At 43.6% G+C, this 27,266-nt stretch overlaps 1 protein-coding gene across 2 annotated transcripts in view; it reads left to right on the top strand.

Annotated features, from left to right (window-relative positions):
• The window catches only part of sdsl (serine dehydratase-like), a 41,625-nt gene extending 18,594 nt beyond the window's left edge, over nt 1–23,031 (top strand). The window contains exons 5-8 of one of the 2 annotated variants that reach the window (XM_055655608.1): nt 7,920–8,008; nt 14,686–14,913; nt 16,637–16,761; nt 20,521–23,031. In XM_055655608.1, the coding sequence (XP_055511583.1) occupies nt 7,920–8,008; nt 14,686–14,913; nt 16,637–16,761; nt 20,521–20,717 (639 nt within the window). In that variant the 3' untranslated portion in view covers nt 20,718–23,031. The remainder of the gene's footprint in view (nt 1–7,919; nt 8,009–14,685; nt 14,914–16,636; nt 16,762–20,520) is intronic. The other variant, XM_055655609.1, reaches the window with a different exon arrangement.
• The last annotated feature ends 4,235 nt before the right edge of the window (nt 23,032–27,266 follow it).

Here is a 27,266-nt window from a genome sequence, read left to right as displayed (position 1 = left end):
AACTCAGCAGGTCAGGCAGCATTTGTGGAGGGAAAGGCACAGATGATGGTCTTAGACTTTCTCATATTTTTTATGCCATGGAAGAATCATCCTGACCCCATCATATCTTAGTATCCAAAAGGATCTCAATAGTCATACTATACTTGCTCTGAAGTTCTTGGTCCTGCTGTGATACATTGGATGGCACATGGAATGTCAATGGCCTAAGTAAAAGTTTATTTACCTTACCAGCCATGTTTGAATGGTGGAGTAGACTTGATGGGCTGAGTGGCTTAATTCTACATCTTTGTCTTATGGTTTAATTCCATTGTTACCCATTGAGCCACCCCTTAACGTGGCTCTCCACCCCACTGAGTTTTCCTAGTTGCTTACCCCCCATTCCCTACACACTACCCCTAGACCAGCAAGTCACTCTGCTTCAGTTAAGCTCCAGTACTTTTAGCGGGGAAGGAACTGCAGAAGCCGGTTTATACCGAAGATACACACAACGTTTTATTGACTTGGGTTGTGGATCGGTGAAATCGACAGTTTTGATGAAGTAAGTCAGGGGTTCCCAACCTTTTTTTCGTCCCGTTTACCCCTGGCAACTTTAATAGCACATAACAATGTGACTTCACATATTTAAGAACAACTAATGATGAACAGATACCGGTGTACCAGAACCAGTCAGTCAATGAAAAAAAAATGTTCAAATCCAGAATCAACAAATTTACCCCCTGGGTAGGTGAAATTACCCCCCCCCCCCCCGGGGTAAATTTACCCCAGGTTGGAAACCCTTGAAATAGTGAAGCGTTAAGTTCAAGATCAAGGTCAAGTTTTAACCCTTTCACTGCATTCATCTCAGCCCCTGCGTGCAAAACCATCTGTTGCATTTCTCAATGCCACAGACGGGTTATTGCCACAAACATTTAGACGAACAAAGCAGACTTCTCATTTGCATTACAGTGAACCTTATTTCCATGATGCTGAATCTTATTTACATAACGGACCTCTTGGCTTGTTGCGAACGGGTACATTAATTCGGCAGTGAATTGTGTCTTGAGCTACGGCAGCATTAAATCATGGATTACATCTAATTTTGATTCTATATCTCTCCACTTGCAGGTTGCATATTTTTCTGTGAGTGTTTAACGTTGCTTCCAAACAGTCATTTTAGTTAGACAATTTCACTGATAATATGGTGGTTCTTAAGCCTGTCATCTACAGCAGTCTTTGCAAGATAAAAAGTGTGATATAGTGAGGAACAAAGCCATAATGTAGAAACAAAGAACTGCAGATGCTGGTTTATACCAAAGATAGACACAAAGTGCTGGCGTAACTCAACGGGTCAGGCAGCATCTCTGGAGAAAAAGGATTGAGTTGAGACCCAAAACGTCACCCATTCCTTTTCTCCTGAGATGCTGCCTGACCCGCTGAGTTACTCCAGCATTTAGTGTCTATTTCAGTTCTATGTTCTATGGGAAGGACTTGAGTCAGATTGTAAGAAACGGGTCAGAAAGCATCTCTGGAGAAAAAGGAACAAGCGACGTTTCGGGTTGGGACATTTCTTCAGGCTGGAGTCCTGAAATGTAACCCATCCTTTTCCTCCAGAGATGCTGTCTCCAGAGATGCTGGAGTTACTCCAGCACTTGTGTGTGTGTGTATCTGGGCAACAAATGTGTTGAGCACTGTTTATCCACAGCAGACTAATGTTTGGAAACAGACGAAGAATACTGTTCACAGTCTCCCAGCCAGGTATCCACTTCCAGCATTATTTTAATGCCAAAGGGTCTGCCGTGCAACTGATGATTTGTTGATGCTCAGCTGGAATCTGAAAGTGTGTGCAAGGCACTCCAGTCCCAATTTGGGCAGCACAGCCCAGGGAGCAAGCGATGCCTGCTTGGCAGCAGCCCAGCACAATGAAGATAATTCTGTCCGTCGGGATTTGCTAGTTACTGTAAAAACTGAATGGTCGGCAGTGGGTTAAAAGGGCTGTCATGTTCACGTACTGAACACAAAAATGCTGGAGAAACTCAGCGGGTGCAGCAGCATCTATGGAGCGAAGGAAATAGGCAACGTTTCGGGCCGAAACCCTTCTTCAGACTGATAGGGGGTGGCGGGGAGAAGGAAGGAAAAAGGAGGAGGAGGAGCCTGAGAGCTAAGGGATGGGAGGAGACAGCCCGAGGGCTGAGGAAGAGGAGGAGACAGCAAGGGCTAACAAAATTGGGAGTATTCAATGTTCATGCCCGCAGGATGCAGACTCCCCAAGCGGAATATGAGGTGCTGTTCCTCCAATTTCCGGTGTTGATCACTCTGGCCATGGAGGAGACCCAGGACAGAGAGGTCGGACGGGGAATGGGAGGGGGAGTTGAAGTGCTGAGCCACCGGAAGGTCAGGTAGGTTCTTGTGGACCGAGCGGAGGTGTTCGGCAAAACGATCGCCCAACCTCCGCTTAGTCTCCCCGATGTATGTTCACATACTGGTCGCGTACACACCTTTTGTCGCAAGATCATCATCATAGGAGCAGAATTAGGCCATTTGGCCCAACGTGTCAACTCTGCCATTTGATCATGGCTGATCTATTTCTCCCTCTCAACCACATTCTCCTGCCTTCTCTCCGCAATTTTGATGGCTCACTAATCAAGAACCTCTTTGCTTTAAAAATACCTAGTGCTTGGCCTCAACAGGCATGTGTGCCAATGAATTACACAGATTTACCACACTCTGGTAACCACAATCCTTCTCATTTCCATTCTAAAGGTACGTCCTTTTACACTGAGACTGTTTTGAAGGTGTCTTCAGTTGGATTACAGTTGCTCATGTACTGGTGGGATCTGCGTCCTTACATCACCAGATAGGTTTTCCTGCATGATCCCAACAAGTGTGCAGCGTTGGATTGAGCATCAATGGGGCTAAAGTGGCTGAACCTGTTTGCTATGCCTCCATTTGAGATTGCAGTAAAGTGTGTTGTCAGTAAAACTATTTTATTTGCTTGCACTCCCATCCAAAGAAGTGTCCCAACCCAAAATGTCACTTATCAATTCCCTCCACAGATGCTGCCTGACCTCAGCACTTCAACTCCCCCCCATTCCGAATCCGACCTTTCTGTCCTGGGCCTCCTCCATGGCCAGAATGAGGCCCACCGTAAATTGGAGAATTTCGCTTGGGCAGTTTACGCCCCAGCGGTATGAACATTGACCTCCAATTTCAGGTAGTCCCTGCTTTCTCCTCCCCTTCCCAGCTCTTCCTCAGCCCACTCTCCTCCTCCTTCCTTTCCTCTTCCCGCCCCCCCCCCCACCCTCACAACAGTCTGAAGAAGGGTCTCGACCCAAAACGTCACCAATTTCCTTCGCTCCATAGATGCTGAGTTTCTCCAGCATTTTTGTCTACCTTCGATTTTCCAGCATCTGCAGTTCCTTCTTAAACACTGAGTTACTCCAATACGTTGTGTTTTACTCAAGATTGCAGCATCTGCAGTTCCTTATGAACGTTAATTCTGACTCCATGTTGTGACCATGCATTAATATGGTGATTAGCTGTTTTACTTAAAAAATTGATTACAGACACTCGCCAACGTACGTAATAGGCGACCTACATAAACTTGCACGTACATACGTAAACAATTCTGTATTCAGTCCCTAGTGGAATCAAGACAATTTGTAATTTACACAACACTGTACGATCACTCACGTTTACATCAAAAACAAGCTGGCAATGGTGGCCGCGCTTACCCAGAATGCTGTGCACCGCATAAAGTGCCCTGGACTCAGTCGGACGCCGCTGAGACAGATAACACTCTCAGTGAGTTATTTTAGGTAGGGGATTGTGACTTGCGTTAAATCTGACTTTTACGTAAGGGTTTCATGGATCGTAACGTTTATGTTAGGCGGGGGGAGGAGGGGTGTGTGTACTTGAATATGTTGTCCAGCTGAGTGGCTGTACACTCTAGAGGCCACTGTCTCATCCATCCTGTAATGTTAGTAGTGGCTTCCCTTCCTCTACTCTCATCCACTGTTGTACTCAAGGAGTGTAGTCTTGATCTCTTTCTATATCCCAACTGGTAAGCCACACCTCCGTGGTAACATCACCTAAAGCAATAGCATAATTTTCACAAACCTGCTGGTGACTCTGAGCTTAACCTTGCCAGATCAAACACACACAATGGAGAACTGGGGATCTCGGTCATTCAGGGCAAGTTACATTCATTTTAGCTTCCTTGTGCTCATGGTTCTGAACAAAGCGAACACACGTACTACTCCCACACCTTAATACTCTCTGTGTGATAGGTTTTAGATATTCAGCAAAGAAACAGGCCCTTCAGCCCACTGAGTTCATGCTGAGCATCGATCACCCATTCACACTAGTTCTATGTTCTCCCAGATTTTCATTCACTCCTCAAACACCAGGGGGAAATTTACTGAAGCCAATTAACCTACAAACCTGTATGTCTTCAGGATGTGGGAGGAAACCGGATCACCCAGATGAAACCCACACGATCACAGGGAGAAAGTGCAAACTCCACATAGACAGCTCCTGAGGTCAGGATATGTATATGTGTTTACCCTCTCTACAATTTAATAGATTTGATCTCCCCCGAGTACAGGGAATATAAAATGACTTGAAGGTGAGGATGAAGATGGCCTGTAAAACAAAATTACTTCCTCAGGCTGTGATTGCATTTCATGGGCTAAGAATGAGTGAAAAGTGTCTCCATGATGGACAAGGCAATGTACATGCTCCTGCCTGGTCATTTTGGTGGAGTACTGGCAGATGGATGGGAAGTAATGTCTTCCATCTGGCTGGTGTATGGCTGGTGGAGTGTGTAAGGCTCATAGTTACTGCACTGATGAGTCCGTGCCGACCAACGACCAAGCGTAGACTAGTTCTATGTTATCCTGGTTATGCATCCGACACACTAAGGGCATTGAATGCACAGGTTACTGTGTCTCTGACAGCCTGGCCTACCCCGTGCAACTGCACTCACCACCTTTACTTTAGTTTAGTTGAGAGATACAGCGTGGAAAGAGGCCCTTCAGCCCACTGAGTCCGCGCCGACTAGCGATCCCTGCACACTAGCACAATCCTACACGCTCTAGGGACAATTTACAATTTTACTGAGGCCAATTAGCCTACAAACCTGTACGTCTTTGGAGTGCGGGAGGAAACTGGCGCACCTGGAAAAAACCAACGCAGGTCACGGGGAGAACGAACAAACTCCGTGCAGACAGCACCCATAGTCAGGATCGAACCCGGGTTTCTGGCGCTGTAAGGCAGCAACTCCACCACTGTGCCGCCCTGTGTGCAAAGGTCTCTTGTAGATTGTAACGAATACCCTGACTCAGCGGAGAATGAGCTAAGACTTCCATCTTAAACTCATCACAGAACACAGTCATTAAAAAGAAACATGAAGTAAATATTTGTTTCCTAGAACATATGTGTGGAAATAATATTTGTTGTGTTAATTGCATGATGGCTTTACTCAATCAGTAGTTCTCGGACCTTGCAGTATATTAGATACTGGGCACGTGACTGAGCGCTTCTCACTTACACCCCAAATCCTACCAATCTCCAGAGCAGTGAACAGAATTGCCAGTAAAAGCAGGCCTCACATTGGCACAGCCTCTTATTTTAAAACTAGCTGTGATGAAAATAAATCTCTTTAATACTTGAATCTCGTGAAGTTTTCTTTGGAGGAATATTTTGGAAACCACTCTTTTAGTTTTCCTGGCTCCCAGTGCGGTTCCGTATACATTTCAAGACCCTCTTCTATGTCTACAAAGCCCTCAATGGGCTTACCCACTCCTACATTAAAAGTCTTCTCACCCACCACTCCACCTCCAGGTCCCTCAGATCGGCCGACTTGGGGCTGCTGAATATGCCGCGGTCTAGGCATAAGCTTAGGGGCAACCGCGCCTTTGCGGTTGCAGCTCCTAGACTGTGGAACAGCATCCCCCTTCCCATCAGAACTGCCCCCTCCATCGACTCCTTTAAGTCAAGACTAAAAACTTATCCATACTCCCAAGCCTTTCCTGACGTCCACTGAGCGAGGGCTATATGTATATATGTATATAGTTTGTTTGTTTATACTATTCTTTTTTTAAAAATATTTTATTTTATTAGAAGTAAGTAGTCATATGGCACCAAAGTGCCTAATATATATTTTCATAATACATTTTATGTACAACTTTTTTTTTGTTACATTGAAAAAAGATTAGAATAAGAAAAAGAAGTTAGATAGTAAAGGATAGAAAGATGTGAAATATATAGTGTGTGAAGAAAGAAAACGAGTAAATGAAGAAAGTTGAGAGAGAAAATAGAGAAAAGAAAATAAAATAAAAAAGAAAAGGAGATCATTATTTATAATCTTGACCAACCCTCGTCCAGTCCTGAAACAGTTATTTTTTACAATTGTGTTGCACCATATGATTCCAAAAAAACGACGAATGGAGACCAACTCGTTATGAATTGGTCTGATTTATCCATTAGGAGGAATCGCATTTCCTCAAGATGAGCGGTGTCCAACATACTTGCAATCCACATTTTAAGCGTTGGTATTGATGTACCCTTCCAAAATTTAAGTATTAATTTTTTTGCTATTATTAAACCATAGTTAAGGAATAGATTTTGAGATGTGTTCAATTTATTCCCATCTTCCCAGTTTATACTATTCTTATAACAAATGTGAAGCACTTTGACCAACGAGAGTTGTTTTTTAAATGTGCTATATAAATAAATGTGACTTGACTTGACTTAAGTTAATTGCTCGCAATACATGGGTATCGTGTAGCGAAAGCTGCTAGAATTAAATAAGCACACCCATAACCACACAAACCATCAGCTCTGATGATCAATCTTGCCCTTTATTTTAAGCACAATCATGTAATGTCCAGCATAGAACCAGGTTAAAAAACACACATGCAAAATGCTGGAGTAACTCAGCGAGTCAGGCAACATCTCTGGTGAACATGGATAAGTGACCTTACTGCTTGGGACCCTTCTTCAGATAGACTCATCAGTCCACAGAAAGGTCCCAACCCGAAATCTAATTTGGAGATGGTGCCCGACTCGCTGAGTTACTCCAGCACTTTGTGGGTTTTTTTGTAAACTAATATCAGTGGTTCCTTGTGTCCACAGAAAGTGGTCATTCGACCCAAAACTTCACACGCATGATCCTGTCATGTATCTTATTAGCATGTTATCTTGTTCCTCTCTCCTTGTGTGTTATCGAGTGTCACTTTAAATGCATCTGCCATTTTACGCAACTACTTGCGTTCGTGAGTTCCACATCCTAGTACTTCTGTGTAAAGAGGCTTCTTCTGAATTCTATATGATTTATTAATGATAATTATATTTTTTGGCCTCCTAGTGTTGGCTTTCTCTTCCTTTCTTTTTGTTCGTGGAAACCAAGGTCAGAGGAACCAATTATGTCTAACAACCTTCACTTGTGGCTTTGAATGCCTATATTGGTTCATTTCTTCCATTGGAGTGAAAGGAACTGGGTTATCTTGAGATTTCTTAGGGTTGAATTGATAGAATGACTGCTTTAAAAAAACAAACTCTGATGGGTGCTATCTACTTTAACAGCAGGAAAGATGCCACTTTAATTTAAAAGTCATTCATTTTGCAAGGTAATAATTTGAGATAATGCTTTGAGGAGCAATAGAAAGTTCAAAATGAACGTTTAGTTGCGAACCACTTCAGGGGAAAAATAGAATATTATTTATTTGCTTGTCTTTATGCTGATACGTAGAGGTCTAAGCTGATTGTAAATCCACAACATGGAAGCTGTAAAGATTGCAATGAATGGTGAAAATTGTGTCACACTTGCAGGCAAAGCTGTATTTAGCAAATAATTATGATACATATTTGACAAAAGGATATGTAATCAATGGTTTCTGAATTATTAAGGCCCTATTCCATCTTTCTTTGTCTTTTACTAGGTTTGGGATGATGCTAACAAGCAAGCATTAAAACTATCTGAAAATGATGGCTGGGTGTACATACCTCCATTTGATCATCCCTTGATCTGGTAAGGTTTCTGCAAAGACTCTGAAAGTTCAGCTTGCTCAGTTACTTCAAAAGTACAAATGTTCCTCAGGTTACGAACGGCTGAGTAAAGTACAGCCTTCCATGCGGCGAGTGAATGTTTGGGAGAGAGGCGGGGATGCACTTGCTGCGGGGCTGCAGGTATCGTCTGCCGGGTCGAAACTTGGTACACCGACGCATTTTCCGACTGTTTGGGTTACAAACGGTTTACAGGAACAGAACCCTGCCAAAACCTGGGGGACAATCTGTATCTGGTATCGGCCGTGCCAAAACATGGGTAGAGAAGTGTTTAAAAAGTATATAGAGTGGCACAGTGGTGCAGCTGTAGAGTTGCTACCTTAGAGACCCGGGTCCGATCCTGACTACGGGTGCAGTCTGGACGGAGTCTGTGCACTCTCCCTGTGACTGCATGGGTTTTCTCCGGGTACTCTATTATCCTCCCAACCTTCAAAGACGTGCAGGTTTGTAGGTTAATTGGCTTCTTGGCCCAAGAGTGTAATATAGACGAGTCCACAGGTGATCGATGGGCCAAAGGGTCTTTCCCACGCTGTATCTCTAAACGGAACTGATGATTGCTGCCCACCAGAACAACATGAAACTTAGAAGTCATTTATTTTTCATATTTTCTTCGTAAATGATCCACTATGATCAAAATCATCCATGTATACGTTATTGAAGAAGAGGTTTTGCAGTTGGGGGAATGTTTTATTTTGGAAGTATTTTTCATATTATTTTTAGTTTAAAACTCTTGTTGTAAAACTTTTGGAAAAGGTTCTGGGAGAGACTGCGGGTCATGACTCCTTGCCGCCCGCAGCACATTTCGGACTTGAGAGCAGAGGTTCACATGCAGTGAATCGTCTGGCAAGAAACCGTAGCAGGGAGGGACACGAGTCGACAAGTGAAAGTGACACAATATCACATGTGGTGTAATGTGATGAAGGAACAGTATTATTGAGGTGGCACAGCTGGCACAGCCAGAGACCCAAGTTCAATACTGATTTTGGTGCTGAGTTTGCATGTTCTCCCTGTGACCGCCTGCATGGGTTTTCTCCGGGTGCTCCGGTTTCCTCCCTCACTCCAAAGACATGCAAGTTTATAGGTTGATTGGCTTGGGTTTAAAAAGTAACTTGTCCCTTGTGTGTGTGTGCGGTAGTGCTAGTATACAGGGTGGCCGCTGGCTGACGTAGACTTGGTGGACCGAAGGGCCTGTTTCTGCGCTGTATCTCTACAGTTTAAAGTCTAAAGACTGCGTAGGTTTCCTCCGGGCATTCCTGTTTCCTCCCACATCTTGATGATGTGGGTTTGTAGGTTAATTGGCCTCTGTGTGTGAAATTGCCCCAAGTGTGTAGGGGACGGAGAACATTAAACCAGTGTGAACGGGTGCCTGATCGACAGCATCAACTCAATGGCCCTAAGGTCCTGTTTCCATGTTGTATCTCGAAACTAAACTAAATGAGGGGCACATGACATGGAAATATTCATTCAGAAAATTGCACGACAAGGAATCATTTACCATAACTGGTAGATGTACTGCCAAATCCTGCCTGCCCTCTTACAAATCCAGCTCTTTAACCCCAACTGGTCAATTTGGGAGATTAGGAATGAATCGCGTGGGCCTTTTCTGTGTTCTGTGCAAAGCCTCAATGACTCCCACCCAGTGAAGAGACTGAAATCAGACTGATTTCCCAGACCTAAATAAAAGTCTTGAGCAAGGATGTAAAGTCTTGACTGTTATTACCAGAATCATAGAGAGTTGGGCCGAAGGGCCTGTTTCCACACCGCATGATTATGACTTGTGTTTCGGACCTGAACTGTCACCTCTGTTTCTCTTCCCAAGGATCCCGCTGATCTGCCAGCATCTCCACCATTTGTTGCGACTTTGGAAACTAGTCAGAACACCAAGTAGTTTTAAGTGTCCTTTTTTAAGTGCCCATTCTGAAGGGTCAGTGAGTGCCCCTTTCCCAAAGTAACTTTCCAGCTTTGAAAAGTGCTGTTTAACCTTTCCTAAAGAGCAGTGCTGAGAAAGGTGAATTGATTGACCATTTCATGCCAGTTACCGCTGATTCTGCAGAATAAATCATGAGGTTTTTTTTTCCCGTGGTTGCCTGCTAAGCGATACGGCTGGATTTCCCCTTTTTTTTTTCAATGGACGATTTACAACTAGCGGCTGTTTTGCGATATTTTTCACAATGCTTTATTGCTGCATGAGGTGCCCTGCTCACAAGGTCTGCTGTTTGATGTAATCAATCATTTACTTGGCATGTCTTGGTCTCCAGTATTTGCTTACTCACCCAGTTAAAACAAACACTGTTGGTGATCGATGGAGGTAGGCAAACTACTACAGTCCATTAACTTCTCTTCCCATTTTTGGTTTGATCAATTACGAGCATGGACTCCTTTGCTGTTGTACTGTAGCCCATGTAGATTACTCAGTAAACATGACAAATTTAACCTAATTGAGACCCCTCCTTTCCTAATTATTCTCATACCCAGCATGACAGGCACCTCACCTGATTTACTGCTTGTTATTGCTGATCTTCTTTAGGAAACCTACTGGGTAGAACATCTGTGCATTTGGCACCTGCACCTGTTATTATTGATAAGCTTTGAGTTACCATTTTAATGTGCTTTAAAAATGTCTTTAGCTTCTCTGACGAGTGCATTAATTTTCCAAACCCCCCCCCCCCCCCCCCCCCCCCCCCCCAATCACACCTTAAAAAAAAGAATTGAAGCCTTCAAAAAATGTGAAGTTATTATGGGAAGAATGTACAAACTCTGTACAGATAGCTCCTGTAGTCAGGATCGAACCCTGGTCTCCAGTGCTGTAAGGCGGCAACTCTATCGCTGCGCCACCGTGCCGCCCCAATATTGTTGGGAACAATAATGTTGCAACTCTGATAAAGCAGGATTTTACCAAGTTTTTTGTTAAAGAGCCTTTAAGTCAAACCTCACCATCCTCATTACAAATTGACGGTAGAATATAATTTAGGTAATTTAGATCATTTTTATCATTCTATTTCTCCTGTCTTCCACTTCACCACAACATTTTTCATTTGAGATCCATTCATCTTGTTTTATCTTTAGATGCTTGTAGCTCTGATAAAAGGGAATTTGTCCCGAAATGTTAAACCTGTTTCTCTCTCCGTCGATACTGTCTGACCTGCCGAGTTACCCCAGCATTTTATGTTTTATTTCAGGACTGTCCAGGACAGATGGATAGGAAAAACCTTCTATCTTTTAGCTACCAAGTTTTGAGGGGTTTGAGTTTGATAGTTCCAATTGGCCACAATAGGGGGCAAAGGTTTTAAAAGACCTGTTGGGTGATTCACATGTTTTCTAAAGTTCAATCACCACAATGGGATTAAAACGCCATGTACAAAATGTGAACCAAGGGAATGTGCAAGTTGTGGACGGGCCCCGTAGGTAGTTGATGGAGTGGCTTGGCACTGGACATGTTTTATGGCACAGCAGGTGAAGTGAAGTTGATGGGGTAGGAGCTGATAGCGAGTGTGGTACCACACTGTGCCACCGACTTTATATCAATGTTTTAACATGTCTAGATGCATGGCTAAACAACTAAATACCACAGGTGACAGGTGTAGTTCATGATTGCGAGCTTGTTAAATTGGGCAGCCACCAGTAATAGATAGAGACACAAGAGACTGCCGATGCCACAATCTTGAGCATAAAAATAATATCTATTAACTTCTTAACAAGTGAGAAGTTAACAGATTAACTCTTACTGGTAGCAGCATACCGACCTGCAAGCTCAATACACAGTGATAATATATAGTAAACATAAATTAAATACATTAATAACCACAGTACTGATGCAACTCCCCCCCCCCCCCCCAAAAAGTCCTCAGTGCAACCAAAAACAATCCGTAGAAGTTCATAGTTGAGGTTAGTGTTGTATAGTGTGCAAGAACTTCATGGTTGTTGGGAAGAAGCTATTCTTGAATTGGGTTGTCATGGTTTTCAGACTCCTAGAGTCATTCAGCGTGGGGTTACGTCCGTGCCCGCGTGTCCGTGGAGAGGGACCACGCGGTGTCCACGGAGACGCTGGAGGCCTTCCGTGAACGCTGGCCGCCGCGGGAGGTCGGTGGAATTATAAGATAAGGATGGCGGGATTTTTATTTTAATTTTTGTCTTTGTTTGTAAACTGAGACACAGGCAGTTTTGATGTGAACGATATGCTGTTTTGTATGTTCATTTTGCTTTTTGTTTAATAAAGTATTTGTAAAAAAAAAAGTAATACAGAGTGGGAACAGACCCTTTGGCCCAAATTATTCACGCTGACCACGATGTAAACCTTCTCTGTACACTGTTCCTTCTTCCCGATAATGGGAGTGAAATGACTTCACTGCCATAACCACCTGTCCTTCCAGACTGAAGAATGGTCTTGATCTGAAACATCGAGTGTCCATTTCCTTCCACAGATGTTGTCTGGCCTTCTGAGTTCCTCCAGCAGGTTATTTTATTATTAACAGATACTAATTAGGCTCAATTAACCTTACAATTTACTCAAGAGAATAATGAGCGTTTGAGCTAGCTCCTGATTGTCAATTCCATAACAGGTTGCTTGCTTTCAGAAAGGATACAGGAGTATGCAGTGCATAGATTCACTGATAACAGTGGCTGACAGCATTAACTGTCATCTCATATACCCTTCAATACATTCCAAATCTTTGCCCATTAGATTCAATTTGACTATATTTGTTGAATAAAACCCAGGATAGACACAAAGTAGTGGAGTAACACAGCAGGTCAGGCAGCATCTCTGGAGAAAAACGATAGGTGACCTATAAAACTACTTGATTCGAACAAAAAGTGATTAAATTGATTCTTGTCATTTTTCGGAAAAGGGAGCAGGGTTTGGGTTTATCTCTCTAAAAAGCAGTTATTTACTATCTCAGAAAAAAGGCCATTCATCCCATCAAATCCATTGCCTCCCTGTTTTCTTGTAGCTCTGCAACTTCTTTTTTCTCACATGTCCATTAATTCTTCCGCTAGTTATTCACAATGAGGGATAATTTTAGCAGCTAATGAACCCAATACCATGGTCTTTGGAAATTGGAAAGAAAATGGAGTTCTTGCAAACTCCAGGCAGACTGCACCCAAGGTCAAGATCCAAACCAAGTGCTGTGAGGCAGCAGTGTTAATCTTAGCACCTTGTACTGCCTATCAATAGTATAGCAATATCACAATACCTGTACTAGTGCAGCCCCCTCACCCCCCCCAAAGTGAAACCGAAGGCAATCCATAGAAGTTCAGAATTGAGATTAGTGTTGTATAGTATTGTTGCCCATCCAGTTCCATACGTTATTATCAATGGCATTGTGTTCATCTCCAGCCCTCAAGGTTCTTTGGCCCTCGTATGCTTTGAATCATAGAGCTCTGAATCTGGTCCAAAGCCACCAACTGACATTAAATATAAATCTTAAATTAAGGGAAATAAATGATTCTGTTTGTATGAAATGAATGTCTCTGGCGTACAACTGAGTATGGTGTTCTGCTTTTGCAACGTTTGACCAGTTTATAAGCTTATGTGTGTTGTACAATGGGATATGTACCGTCACTGTGAGAGGTGCTAATGCAAGGTCCATCAATGGGTCAATGATTAGTAAGGGTGGAAAACCTTACAGGGACAAGGCATGAGAATAGGGTTGAGAGGGAAAAATAAATAAGTCATGATCGAATGGCACAGAATCAAACTCGTGGTAAGCAGGTAGAATGTACGTAGCGGGTACGTCAGAGCTTGGGACGTCTCTTAGCGGCTCATAACACTAACAGCAGGTACTTGGGAAACGCTCGTGAAGACTTGTTAAGATTTTTCAACATGTTTAAAAATGTCCACGAGAGCCCCGAGTACCTACGAGCAGCTATTACCGTAATTCTCCAAGTTCGAATCAGGTGAAAATTGGGAGAACTCTTGAATTAGCTCGTACAGTGGGACAGCCCTCAATCAAGCGAGTGCTACTTTGAATGTTCACTGATAGGCATGGTAGTATTGGAATGGAGCTTTGGGAGAATTGCCTCGTAAACCTAGGTCTATAATTCTCTCGGTTTGAGGTGGGTGCCTATTTTCGATGAAAAGTTATTGATGACGGCATTCAATAGAATATCAACTCCCTTTAGGAAGACTGATATTTATTAGGTCTGTTACACCTATACTTCCTGCCTTAGTAGAAGAATCCAATAAAATGCATTTTGCATGTACATTGATATCAAGTCCATCTTTGAATCTGAAAAACTCAAATGGCCTGCTGTTGGGCATATAGAATATCCACTTTTCCCAAGGTACATTGATAGCCATTACCACAACTGACTTCTGCCAAATGTAATCGTAACATTTAATTCAGACTGGTGTCAAATAACATGTAGTTGATGTGTGTTGCTTGATGTGACGCTTATTCAGTCAACGTTCCTTGTGGTGTACAAGCAAATTACAAGTGGGCAGTCATTTTTCAAAGCTGAATTCCTTTGTGGGTGCTATTTCCATATCTTCAGATTTCATCTTCATTGCTCCGTGCATGAATGATATTAAGAGGAAAGAAATCGGTCTACGTAGCCTTCTCTCAGTAACATAATTCTAGCACCAAAGTCACGTTTAAGAACTTGGAAAGCTGGTGGATGCTGACTCTTACATTTAAATTTCAGGGAAGGGCACGCCAGTATTGTGGTGGAACTTTGGGAGGCACTGCCGTGTAAGCCTGGGGCTATCATTCTCTCGGTTGGCGGTGGAGGCCTCTTTTGTGGAGTGGTAGAAGGCCTGAAGAAAGTGGGTTGGCGTGATGTGCCGATAATCGCCATGGAGACCAAAGGTGCGGACAGTCTGAGTGAGGCTGTGAAGGCCGGGAGGTTGGTTACACTTCCTGATATCACAAGGTATGTTGGCTCGTCCCCTCAAACACAGAGTTCTGCTATCAGTATAGAGATATAGTAATGGAAAGCCTTGCTGATGCTGAGTTACCCCAGCATTCTGTGTCTATCTTCAGTATTTTACATTATGAGAACACTGAGTGTGCCAACATCAAACATTCATTAAAAGGGCCGTTCTTTTAAGATCTTGACGTCATTGGGTTGTCGGTAACTTCTGATGTGATGGCAGTTTTAGTTTTTAAGAAATACAGCATTGATAAAAGGCCCTTTGAGTCGACGTCGACCATCAATCACCTGTTCACTCCGGTTCCATGCTATCCCACTTTGTCCCCCCCCCCCCCCCCCCTACATACCAGGGGCAATTTACAGAGGCCAATTAGCCGGCAACCCTGCACACCTTTGGGACATGGGAGGAAACTGAAGCACCCGGAGAAAGCCCACGCAATCACTGGGGGAACGTGCAAACACCACAAGGACAGCACCCGAGGTCAGGATTGAACCAGGGTCTCGGGCGTCGTGAGGTAGCAGCTCTACCGGCGGTGCCATTGTGCCGGCCAAAGGGAGATTGAACAGCTTCAGGGTTTCAATGTTGAAGTGACGTGCTAATAATCCTTCAGTTCCAAATGCTTTGTCACTCTTTGATGGTACTGGATATGAAATTTCAATTCTTCACCTACCATGAGATTTAAACTCATACCCCTGGTTCTTCATCAACGTAGGCATTAATAGTAAGCCCAGTGTTTATCACTCATCTTGAATTGCTTCCTCGGCTAGTTCTCATGGTGTAATTGTTAACTTTAATAGTTAAGGTGCAGTTATTGATAGGCCAGACCAGGTTGGCACAGGAGACTTACGTTAAAAAAAACATGGGCATTTATGATGACAATTCATTGTTACTTATTTTTATTTTTGCTTTTGATCTTTTATCCAAATTTAAATTCCCCACCAGTCGGTGGGATTTGAACTGGTCGTACTAGTTCACTAAACGGGTGGTGTTGAAACTGTGCTGCTGTCTCTCTCTCTCACAGTCATGAAGTCTTACAGCGTGGAAACGGGCCCTTCAGCCCAACTTGCCCACACCGGCGAACATGTCCCATCCACACTAGTCCCACCTGCCTGCGTTTGGCCCACATCCCTCTAAACCTGTCCTGTCCATGTGCCTGTCCAAACGTTCATTAAATGTTACAGTAGTACCTGCCACAACTACTCTCTCTGGCAGCCCATTCTATTAACCCATCACCCTTTGTGAGAAAAAGTTACCCCTCAGGTTCCTATTAAATCTCTCTCTCCCCCCCCCCCCCCCCCCCCCCCCCCCCCCCCCACCTTAAACCTAGTCACAAATTCTAGGAGAAGAATTAGGCCATTCGGCCCATTGAGTCTACTCCGCCATTCAATCATGGCTGATCTCTGCCTCCTAATTCAATTTTCCTGCCTTCTCGCCTATGGTTCTCGTCTCCCCTTCCCTGGGCAAGACACTCAGCGCGCCAACCGGATCTATTCATCATGATGATTTTGTACACCTCTCCTGAAAGGAACCTAGTTACGCTCTATGCCATTGATGCCTTTGTCCTGGTATCTCCACCATTGGCAGAGCAAGCATTTTGTTGTCAGATAAACGCCATGGAGTGTTGGTTTTTTTGAAGGTCCTTCATGAATGCAGGATGTTATTGTATTAACGTGTGGGTGAATTCTTCTCATGAGTCATTCCTTGCTGTTCTTTGTACATCAGTGTGGCCAAAAGCCTTGGAGCGAAGACCGTGTGTGAGAAAGCACTTCAGAACACACAAGAACACAATGTTTACTCTGAAGTAATCAGTGACTATGAAGCTGTGCATGCAGTAGAGCGATTTTTAGGTTAGACTTTTTTTTATATTCAGATATGTGGTATTGAAAATCGGGCTTCATTCTAAAAAGGCACAATGCTATTTAATTTCATGTCTTACAGATTTAAAGATTCTCCCTTTACAATAGGATTAATAATAGATTCCAATTCGTATTCTTTCCTTACACAGACCATTTGCTGCAGAAATCTTCAGCAGCTGACTCTGGCTCAATGTCGGTTTCAAATGGAAAATTCAAGTCAATTTCTACTTCACAAGGAAGAATGGTGTCAATTGGTTTTGAGAGTTTCACATCTCAACTTAAGTGAAGAGTTGTGAAAATTTAATGCAGTTTTCTCTATGGGAAGATTGTGTACTTGTCATTTTAATTGAATCTGGATTAATAACTACGGCAGATTTTGTAATGCACTATTTTGTTAAATTATAGTAATCGCGATGTTTAATTGCAGATAGGGGTTGTTCCAAAGGTGAATGAGCTGAATATGTGTTGTGTGTCCTAAATGCTGGTTCTTCAGCACATCCACTGAAGTACACAATCCAAATGTGAAGAAAAGGTATTAACAATGGTCACCACTGTTAAAATAAAAATAAGGGCACTTTTGTCTTTATTGACCTAGCCAACTTAAAAGTTTTGAATTATTATAACATAATTCATGTGGATTTATTGCCATGTGTAGCAGGGTACAATGTAAGACTTTGTTTGCGTACTAGCAAGCATTGAAAATAGATGCAAGAGTAGGCCATTTGGCCCTTTGAGCCAATTCAATACTGCACATGGACCCAATCAATACATGCATAAGTATTATTGCTGACTATGCTGCATGAATTCATGGCTTTACAAATCCCCAGTGACGCAACAGTGGTGTTGCTGCCTTACAGCGCCAGAGACCCGGGTTCAATCCTAACTGAGGGTGCTGTCTGTACGGAGTTTGTATGTTCTCCCTGTGATTGCGTGGGTTTTCTCTGGGTGCTCCGGTTTTCTCACATGCTCCAAAGACATACAGGTTTGTAGGTTAATTGACTTTGGTAAAATTGTAAATTGTCCCTAGTGTGTAGGATGGTGTTAGTGTATGGGGTGATCGCTGGCCAGCAGGACTCGATGGGCCGAAGGGCCTGTTTCGGGGCTGTATCGAAAGTCTAAAAGTCTAAAGGTGTGAGTTCCCAAAATTAGGATTCTCCCTTCTGGAAAGTAAAGCATTTTGATTCCTGATTCTTATGAATATGGCTCATATTTCCCTCCTAACCTAAATAATTTATCTGGTTTGTTTCATAGAGATGAACGATTTCAATAGATTTTCACAAAAGGTTGTAACCATCATTTTGACAACAGCAAAGTTTGAATAAGCAATGTGGCAAAAAGATTCAGGAATAATGTTGTTTTGTATTATCCATTGTGAGTCAGCTCAAGTTGAATGCTTAATGATTTTGCCTTAACAGAGCACATATAATTCACTAACCTCTCATAATAGCCATTGTTAGTGGAGGCAACCACAACAATCTTGGTTTAGTTTAGTTTAGGTTAGTTTACTATTGTCACGTGTACTGAGTTACAGTAAAAAAGCTTTTTGTTGTGTGCTATCCAGTCAGAGAAAAGAGACAGTACATGATAACAATCATGGTCATAGAGCCATAAGGCTATTTATGAAAGGAGTAGAATTAGGCCATTCAGCTCATCAAGTCTACTCCACCATTCAATCATGGCTGATCTATCTCTCCCTCCCAACCCCATCCTCCTGCCTTCTCCCCATAACCTCTGACAACCGTACTAATCAAGAATCTAAGGTAGACAAAATTGCTGGAGAAACTCAGACCTGAAACTTCTGAAGAAGGGTTTCGGCCCGAAATGTTGCCTATTTCCTTCGCTCCATAGATGCTGCCGCACCCGCTGAGTTTCTCCAGCAATTTTGTCTACCTTCGATTTTCCAGCGTCTGCAGTTCCTTCTTTAACACTAATCAAGAATCTATCTATCTCTGCCTTAAAAATATCCACTGACGGCCTCCACAGCCTTCTGTGGCAAAGAATCCCATAGATTCACCACCCTCTGACTGAAGAAGTTTCTCCTCATCTCCTTCCTAAAAGAACGTCCTTTAATTCTGAGGCAGTCCACAGTATACAGATACAGGATAAAGGGAATACCGTTTAGTGCAAGGTAAAGCCCGATTAAAGATAGTTCGGGTTTCAAATGAGGTAGATGGGAGGTCAGGACTGCTGTCTAGCTGGTGAGAGGTCAGATTTAAAACTTTAAAAAGTGGATTTCACTACAATCTTTGCACCATTTTATCATTTTGCCTTAAATATATTTATAGTTGTATCCATTATCATATATACCATTCACCCAAGTGCTTCATGTGAACCAGGAGTTTTGTTGCACCTTGCCGTATACGCCAATAAACTCATCTGAATCTAAATTTGAACCAGGAAAGCAATTGGGAAAGAAGTGGGAAATGGAAGAGGATAATGCTATTGCCAGCCTGGGTGAATGAGGGTGTATAGGGGTCAGTGATGGTTGGAAAGCAAGCAGTATGAAAGCTACTTTTCATAATTTTTTATTTATGAAATAACCGCACCAGTATACTTCTTGTCAACCTATTGTATTTGTTTACTGAGATTCAATAAATGCATCAGCTGTACTGGTCTGAATACCGGGTGGGTCAATACTGCCCTAATTTGACAAAAGGATATCCACTGACAATTTTGTCAAAATTGAGTAATTGCTTGTTTTAGGGTATTTGAGCTATTGCTCTACACAATGGTGAACACAATAAGTCTTCTCTGAGTACAATTTGAAAATATTTATACCAGAGAAGTAAGAAATTCCATCACAGAGAGCTGAAAGAAAAACACATTTTCCTCATTTACAAGAAAACGCCTTTCTGTCAGCTGCTTCCTTTTGTCAAAGTAGGGCAGAATAGTCAGGCCCAAAATTGGATGAGAGGATGGTAGGGAGAGTGGATAGGACATGGTTTAGGACTTTAATGGCCTTTGGAAGCGTGATGTTCTGAAAATCTCCAAGTGGAAGGAATGGATTTTGAATTTAAAATCACAACTGTTATTGGTTTACATTTCAGACATTTCAGTAAATGGTACATGGATATTTTAAATTGGATGTATTTTCTGTCCACTGAGTTCGTTTACAAACCTCAGATTATTATCAAATCCGTGCAGAAAAACGTGCTGAAGAAACACAGCAAGTCGGAAAGTCATAAAGTCATACAGCTTGGAAACAGGCCCTTTAGCCCAACTTTTCCAAACCGACCAACATGTCTCATCTACACTAGTCCCACCTGCCTGCGTTTGGCCCCCATCCCTCTAAACCTTTCCTATGCTTGTACCTGTCCAAATATTTCTTAAACGTTGCAATACTACCTGCATCAATCAGTTCAATCCATACACTCACCACTCCTCCGTGTGAAAAAGTCACTCCTCAGGTTCCTTTTAAATCTTTTCCCCCTCACCTTAAACCTATGCCCTCTTCATTCTCGATTCCACTTCTCTGGGCAAGAGACTCTATGTGTCAGGCAGCATCTGTAGAGAGAAATGGGCAAGCAACGATTCCGGCGATGACCCTTTTTCAGACCAGAGCCTGGAGTCTGAAGAAGGATCCCAACTTAAAAAATATCGCCTGTCCGTTTTCACCCCATAGACGCTGCCTGACCCACTAAGTTCCTGCAGCACAAGTCGCTCAAGATTGCAGCATCTTCAGTCTTTTGTGCGTATCTTATCAAAGCAGAGGTTGTGACCTGACCGCATGCAATGGGTTGTTTTTTGCAGATGATGAAAGGATACTGGTTGAGCCAGCCTGCGGGGCATCAATAGCTGCCGTCTACAGCGGCATTCTGCAGCGGCTGCAGCAGGAGGGAGAGCTGCCCAAGGACATGCAACCGGTGGTGGTCATCGTCTGTGGCGGAAGCAGCATCACAATGGCGCAGCTCAACGAATACAGAATGCAACTGCAGAGAGATGCATGAAGCAGTTTTTCTCAACGTGATGCCTTCCTTGAAAATCATTCCTGCCTGGCAGACTTTAATCAGGTGAAATCATTTGACTGGGATAGTCCAAAGGCCGAGTGAATTGAATGGATGAGAAAGGTCCCTTTCATCATTTATTTGCTTTACTCCTCTGTGCTACAATGTGGGTTGCAGGTCTGTTCTGCCTTGCCACAAAGCTCAAATCCACGGCAAGCAAAAGTGTATTTAGTAGTTTCACCTGATGCTCTCATTTCTTTCCCACCATTCTCCACTGTTCCACTCTCTTTCTTGTTGACTTTCGACTTTAGAGATACCAGCATTGAAACAGTCCCTTCGGCCCACCGAGTCTGCACCGCCCAGCAATCACCCTGTATACTAGCACGACACACATTAGGGACAATTTTACAACTTACTAAAGCCAATTAACCAACAACCCTCTCCGTTTTTGGAGTGGGGGGAAACTGGAGCACCCGGAGAAAACCCACATGGTCACGGGGAGAACGCACATACAGACGGCTGCCGTAGTCTGGATTGAACCCAGGTCTCTGAAGCTGCAAGGGAGCAACTCTACTGTTGGGCCACTGTGCCACCCGCTCTCATGTTTGTTGAATTATTATCATTTTAGACCACCTGTTTTTTGAGGTGGACAGAATAAGTGTCTTTCTATCTCGAAACAGACACATTTTGAATTTGTGTTAAATAAATGGAGACTAATCTATATTGTAAGGTTTGGATAAAATCACATCAAAGCAATGGCCAAGAGAACACACCAATGCCTCTACTTCCTTACAAAGCTTAGGAAGTTTGGCATGTCCCCAATAACTCTCACCAACCTCTACAGATGCGCCGTGGAAAGCATCTTATTAGGATGCATCACAGCATGGTTTGGGAACAGCTCCATCCAAGACCGCAAGAAATTGCAGAGAATCGTAGCCCAGACCATCACACAAACCAACCCCCTTTCACGGACTCCATCAACACTTCACGCTGCCTTGACAAAGCCACCCAGCGTAATCAAGGACCAGTCTCAACCCAGTCACTCCCTCTTCTCCCCTCTCCCTTCAGGCAAGAGATACAGAAGTTTGAAAGCTCATGCCTCCAGTTTCAGGCAAAGTTTCTTCCCAACTGTGATCAGGCAACTGGACCATCATCTCACCAGCCAGAGTGCGGTCCTGACCTCTCATCTACCTCATTGGAGACCTTTGAACTAACTTTATCCGGACTTTATCAGACTTTATCTTGCACTAAATGATATACCCTTCATCCGGTATCTGTTGTAATCATGTACGGTCTTGTGGTGATTGGATAGCATGCAACAAAAAAACTTTTCACTGTACGTTGGTACAAATGACAATAATAAACTAAACCAAACTAATGTAAAAGAATGTCCCGACCTCTCTCTTTCTCCTTAATAGCCCTTTTGTAAAGTTTGATATTTCCCATTTCCTAACCTATTTTTTCTTATATTGACTATTTTCACTGTACCTAACTATCAAGAAAGGTTGTGGTATCAGGAATATATCATTGGTTTGTAACTTTAATGTGGCTATTTGGAATGAATAATAATGGCATTATGTTTAGCACAGACATTGTGGGCCAAAGGGCCTGTTCCTGTGTTGTACTGGTCTATGTTGCATGAAGGAAGATGAATGTAAACATGAAATTGTTGCGTTGGTGAGTGGGATCTAGATGCAGGGCAAATATGATACTGAGGCTTTAAGTAGCCAATGACCAATAAATTCATCTTCTTCTTTCGAGTCCATCTTGTTACAAATGTTGATATCGCTGTTATCGTACATCCTGAAAGGGATGCAAGCTTCCGGCGACAATCAGTGGGGGCCACCATTTGTTACAATAGATGATGGTGGTAGCAGAATTAGCTCATGATACTTCCAGTTTCCAGCCCCACAGACATGGGCGCTTCCGTTACGGGGCCACCAATAAATTAAAGTGTTGCAACCAATATATGGCCAAAAAAGAATCTGGAAATGAGCAATGAGAAAATAATTAAAAGCACAATTATTGGATCTGTTTGCTCTTCTGGTTTATATGCTGCACCCGAATACTGAAAGCCGTAAATTACGGGCACCTCATGTTTTACGCAGGGGTTACTTGCTTGAAAACCGCGTGATTCAAAAACGTGTAAATTGAAGCGCGGGTTTTCTCCGAGATCTTCGGTTTCCTCCCACACTCCAAAGACGTACAGGTTTTTAGGTGTATAGGAAGGAACTTCAGATGCTGGTTTAAACAGAAGATAGACACAGAACAGCAGCCTCGACCCGAAACATCACCCACTCTTTCTCTCCAGAGATGCTGCCTGGCCCGCTGAGTTACTCCAGCATTTTGTGTCTATGTCAGGTTGTCTATGTCTATGTAGGTTAATTGGCTTGGTATGTGTAAAAATTGTCTCTAATGCGTGTGTAGGATATTGTTAATGTGCCGGGATCGCTGGTCGGTGCGGACCCGGTGGGTGAAGGGCCTGTTTCCGCGCTGTATCTCTAAACTAAACTAAACATACATGCGACTATGCTGTCAATGGTAAATTTGAGTGTGTTTTATAAAGGTACGAACCATGTATGCATTTGTAAAATGTTATTTCACAAATGCACACATCAAACCTACTTTGTTGTCAAAGTAAGTAGAATGCTGTTTGTAGCTTTAGTGTCAATGTTACTAAATATTATCCCATTTAATAAGATAGACACAAAATGCTGGAGGAACTCAGCAGAACAGGCAGCATCACTGGAGGGAAGGAATGGGTGATGTTCTATCCTTCTCTTCAGAGATGCGGCCTGTTCCGCTGAGTTACTCTGGCATTTTGTGTCTATCTTCGGTGTAAACCAGCATCTACAGTTCCTGCCTACACATCACATTTAATAACTTGAGGCCTGTTGGCTCTGCACTAGATGACAATAAGCTCAATCTTCTGCTTCTAATTCAAAGTTTGTGGGTGGATCTAATTCATTGCGGAACAGTATTTCTTCATTCTGCAGGACTTCAATGTCATAGCAACAGGTTGATAGCAGCCTTTGGTGAAAGTAACCATAATCCAATCCTCAAAACTGGACCCATCGACAGCTGCTTTTTAAAAAACTAAGCAAAAAGAATACGTGAACCGTTCAGCTGATGTTTCAACATGTGTAGGACGGAACTGCAGATGCTGGTTTACACTGAAGATAAACACAAAATGCTGGAGTAACTCAGCAGGTCAGGCAGCATCTCTGGAGAAAAGGAATAGGCGAAGTGTTGGGCCCTCCTCCTCCTTCCTCAGACTGAGAGTGAAGGGAGAGGGAAACTAGAGGCATGTAAAGGTTCACCACAAATCGGAGCCGGCGATGACTAAGGAAAGGTGGAGCCCACAATGGTCCATTGTTGGTTGTGGAAGAGGTGATAACGGAAGGAATATATGGATGTGAACAGTGGAACTAGCAGGAAGACTAGGGTGGGGGAGAGACGGAGAGGGAGGGAATGCAAGGGTTACTTTAAATTAGAGAAATCAATATTGATACCGCCGGGTTGTACGCTTTGTATCACCGGTATATAGGAGCCCACACAGAGAACAACGGACACAGTAGATGCGGTTGGAGGAGGTGCAATATTTGGTGTTTCAACATGATGACTCCCATATCAAGATTCAAGAGAGTTTATTGTCATGTGCCCCAGATAGGACAATGAAATTCTTGCTTTGCTTCAGCACAACAGAATATAGAAGGCATAAATACAGAACAGATCAGTGTGTCCATATACCATTGTATAAATATATACACACATCAGTAAATGAAACGGATAAAGTGAAAATAAACAGATAATGGGCTATTAATGTTCAGAGTTGAGTTCAATAGCCTGATGGCTGTGGGGAAGGGGCTATTTCTGAACCTGGACGTTGCAGTCTTCAGGCTCCTGTATCTTCTACCTGAAGGTAGCGGGGAGATGAGTGTGTGGCCAGGATGATGTGGGTCCTTGATGATGCTGCCAGCCTTTTTGAGGCAGCGACTGCGATAAATCCCCTCGATGGTAGGGAGGTCAGAGCCAATGATGGACTGGGCAGTGTTTACTACTTTTTGTAGTCTTTTCCTCTCCAGGGCGCTCAAGTTGCCGAACCAAGCCACGATGCACCGGTCAGCATGCTCTCTACTGTGCACCTGTAGAAGTTAGAGAGAGTCCAGTGGTGGTGCTGGTCATCACAGAATTGGAATGGACACCTCCAGGTGTAACACATCCTAGCTCAGCCGCTGCCTTTCTGGTGCCGTGTATGAATGGCGTTGATGTGGTCAACTCTTCTATTGACCTCGACAACGGAGACTGCAGCATGAATGTGCGGCCCACAACCTTAGTTTTTAACTCCCACTGATACAATGGTACTAAACGCTGTAGGGAGTTGTCACCAATATCCCATTGAAGAGACCCCACTGGAACATTGATGTTTTGACTGTACGTTTAATTTAGTTTTAGAGATACAGTGCGGAAACAGGCCCTTCAGCGACCAGCGATCCCCGCACATTCACACTATCCTACACACCAGGTACAATTGTTACATTTACCAAGCCAATCTACCTGCAAACCTGGACGTCTTTGGAGTGTGGGAGGAAACCGAAGATCTCGGAGAAAACCCATGCAGGTCACGGGGACTCCGCACAGACAGCACCTATAGTCGGGATCGAACCCGGGTCTCCGGCGCTGGAAGCGCTGTAAGGCAGCAACGCTACCGCTGCGCCACCATCTTCCATGATCATGTTTAAGTGTTAAATTTTGTCTGTAGACCTGGGTGGCAAAGATTGGCGAGTCTCTATTCTCCACCTCTGTTATCCTGTTATTTACTTCCTCAGGTTTGTCAGGCAAGTCTCCTTTTCACAAAACCATGTTGACTTTGGCCTAATTGATCAAGTGCTTCAAAGTACTCAGAAACCTCATCCTTTATAATGGAGTCTAAAATCTTGCCAACCACTGGTCAGGCTATAGTTTCCACGCTTCTGTTTCGCCCCCTTTGTGAACAGCGGAGGAATATTGCATTTTTCCGATCATGTGGATTGTCACCAGTGTGTAGGATAGGGCCAGTGTACGAGGTGATCACTGGTCAGCAAGCACTCAGTGGACGAAGGGCCTGTTTCTGCACTGTATTTCCAAAGTCTAAAGTAAAAGTCCAAAGCAAATGTCAATGGATCCCAAGGTGAGATATTGCACCTGGTGTGATAATTTCACACATCAGATAACTGCAACCATTTTGATCCCTTCTCTGCAAGTTTAACGTGGGACGTTCAATTTAACAATAACTCATTCCAGACTCAAGTCATCTCTCTGGCTACTTGGGGCCAGAAGATTCGGAAAAGCTACAAATATGTTGAATGTTCCAAATTTCTAATTGATGTTAATGATAACGATAACTGTTTAGTTTTTTTTAGTTTTAGTTTTAGAGATACAGCGTGGAAACTGGCCATACGGCAAGTTACCGAGTCCGCACTGGCCAGCGATCCCCGCACATTAACACTACCCGTCCCACGAGGGACAATTTCACATTTATAATGCCATACCAATTAACCCACAAAACTGTACGTCTTTGAAGTGTGGGAGGATACCGAAGATCTCAGAGAAAACCCACGCAGGTCATGGGAAGAACGTACAAACTCCGTACAGACAGCACCTGCAGTCAGGATCGAACCCGGGTCTCTGGTGTAGAGCAGTACACCACCGTAAGGCAGTAGCTCTATCACTAATGCACCATGCACCCCCAAGGTTTTAGCTGCTTAGCTCTTGAAGAATAAGATGCAGTATGGATCAATTATCCTAGTCTGCGCCTACCAACCATCACCCGCACACTAGTTCCATATTATCCCAGTTTCACATCCTACACACTATAGGAAATTTACAGAAGCCAATTAACCTACAAACCAGCACGTCTTTGGGATGTTGGAGCAAACCAGGGCACCTGGAGAAAACCCACATGGTCAAAGAGAGAATGTACAAACGCATAGACAGACAGCTGTTGACAAGAAGATAGACACAAAATGCTGGAGTACCTGAGTGGGTCAGGCAGCATCGCTGGAGAAAAGTAGTAGGTGACATTTTGGGCCGGAACCCTTCTTCAGACTAAAAGATAGAGGTAAGGAAAGGGGAGGGGTGTTTATGTGTGGGGGTGGAGTGGGGTACGGTGGGGGGGACGGGACTGGAGTGGGGTGGGGTGCAGTGAGGTGGGGTGCAGTGGGGGGGGGGGGGGTGCGGGACTGGATGGGTGCTGTGGGGGTGGGGGGGGGGGGGGGGGGTGCTGGACTGGATGGGTGCTGTGGGGGTCGGGTGCAGTGAGGTGGGGTGAATTGGGGGGGGGGGGGGAACTGGAGGGGCGAAACGGCCAGAACAAAACCGTCAGAATCGGATAGGATGTATATATTTATTCCTTATTTTGCTTCATTAATTTCATCGATTACATGGAGCTTCACAGTTGATGTTCTTTAAGGAACTAACTAACATTTGTTTCAATTATCTATCTTGGTGACTCTTGACAATGTTCCTGTATCCCCAGTATATGTGGGGTCTTTTTCTGCAAGGAGCTGGTAA

Source organism: Leucoraja erinacea, chromosome 25 (assembly GCF_028641065.1).
Source record: "Leucoraja erinacea ecotype New England chromosome 25, Leri_hhj_1, whole genome shotgun sequence".
In the NCBI taxonomy this organism is placed as follows: Eukaryota; Metazoa; Chordata; class Chondrichthyes; order Rajiformes; family Rajidae; genus Leucoraja; species Leucoraja erinaceus.
Note: the sequence above shows the minus strand (reverse complement) of the source record. Positions and strands in the feature narration are given on the sequence as shown.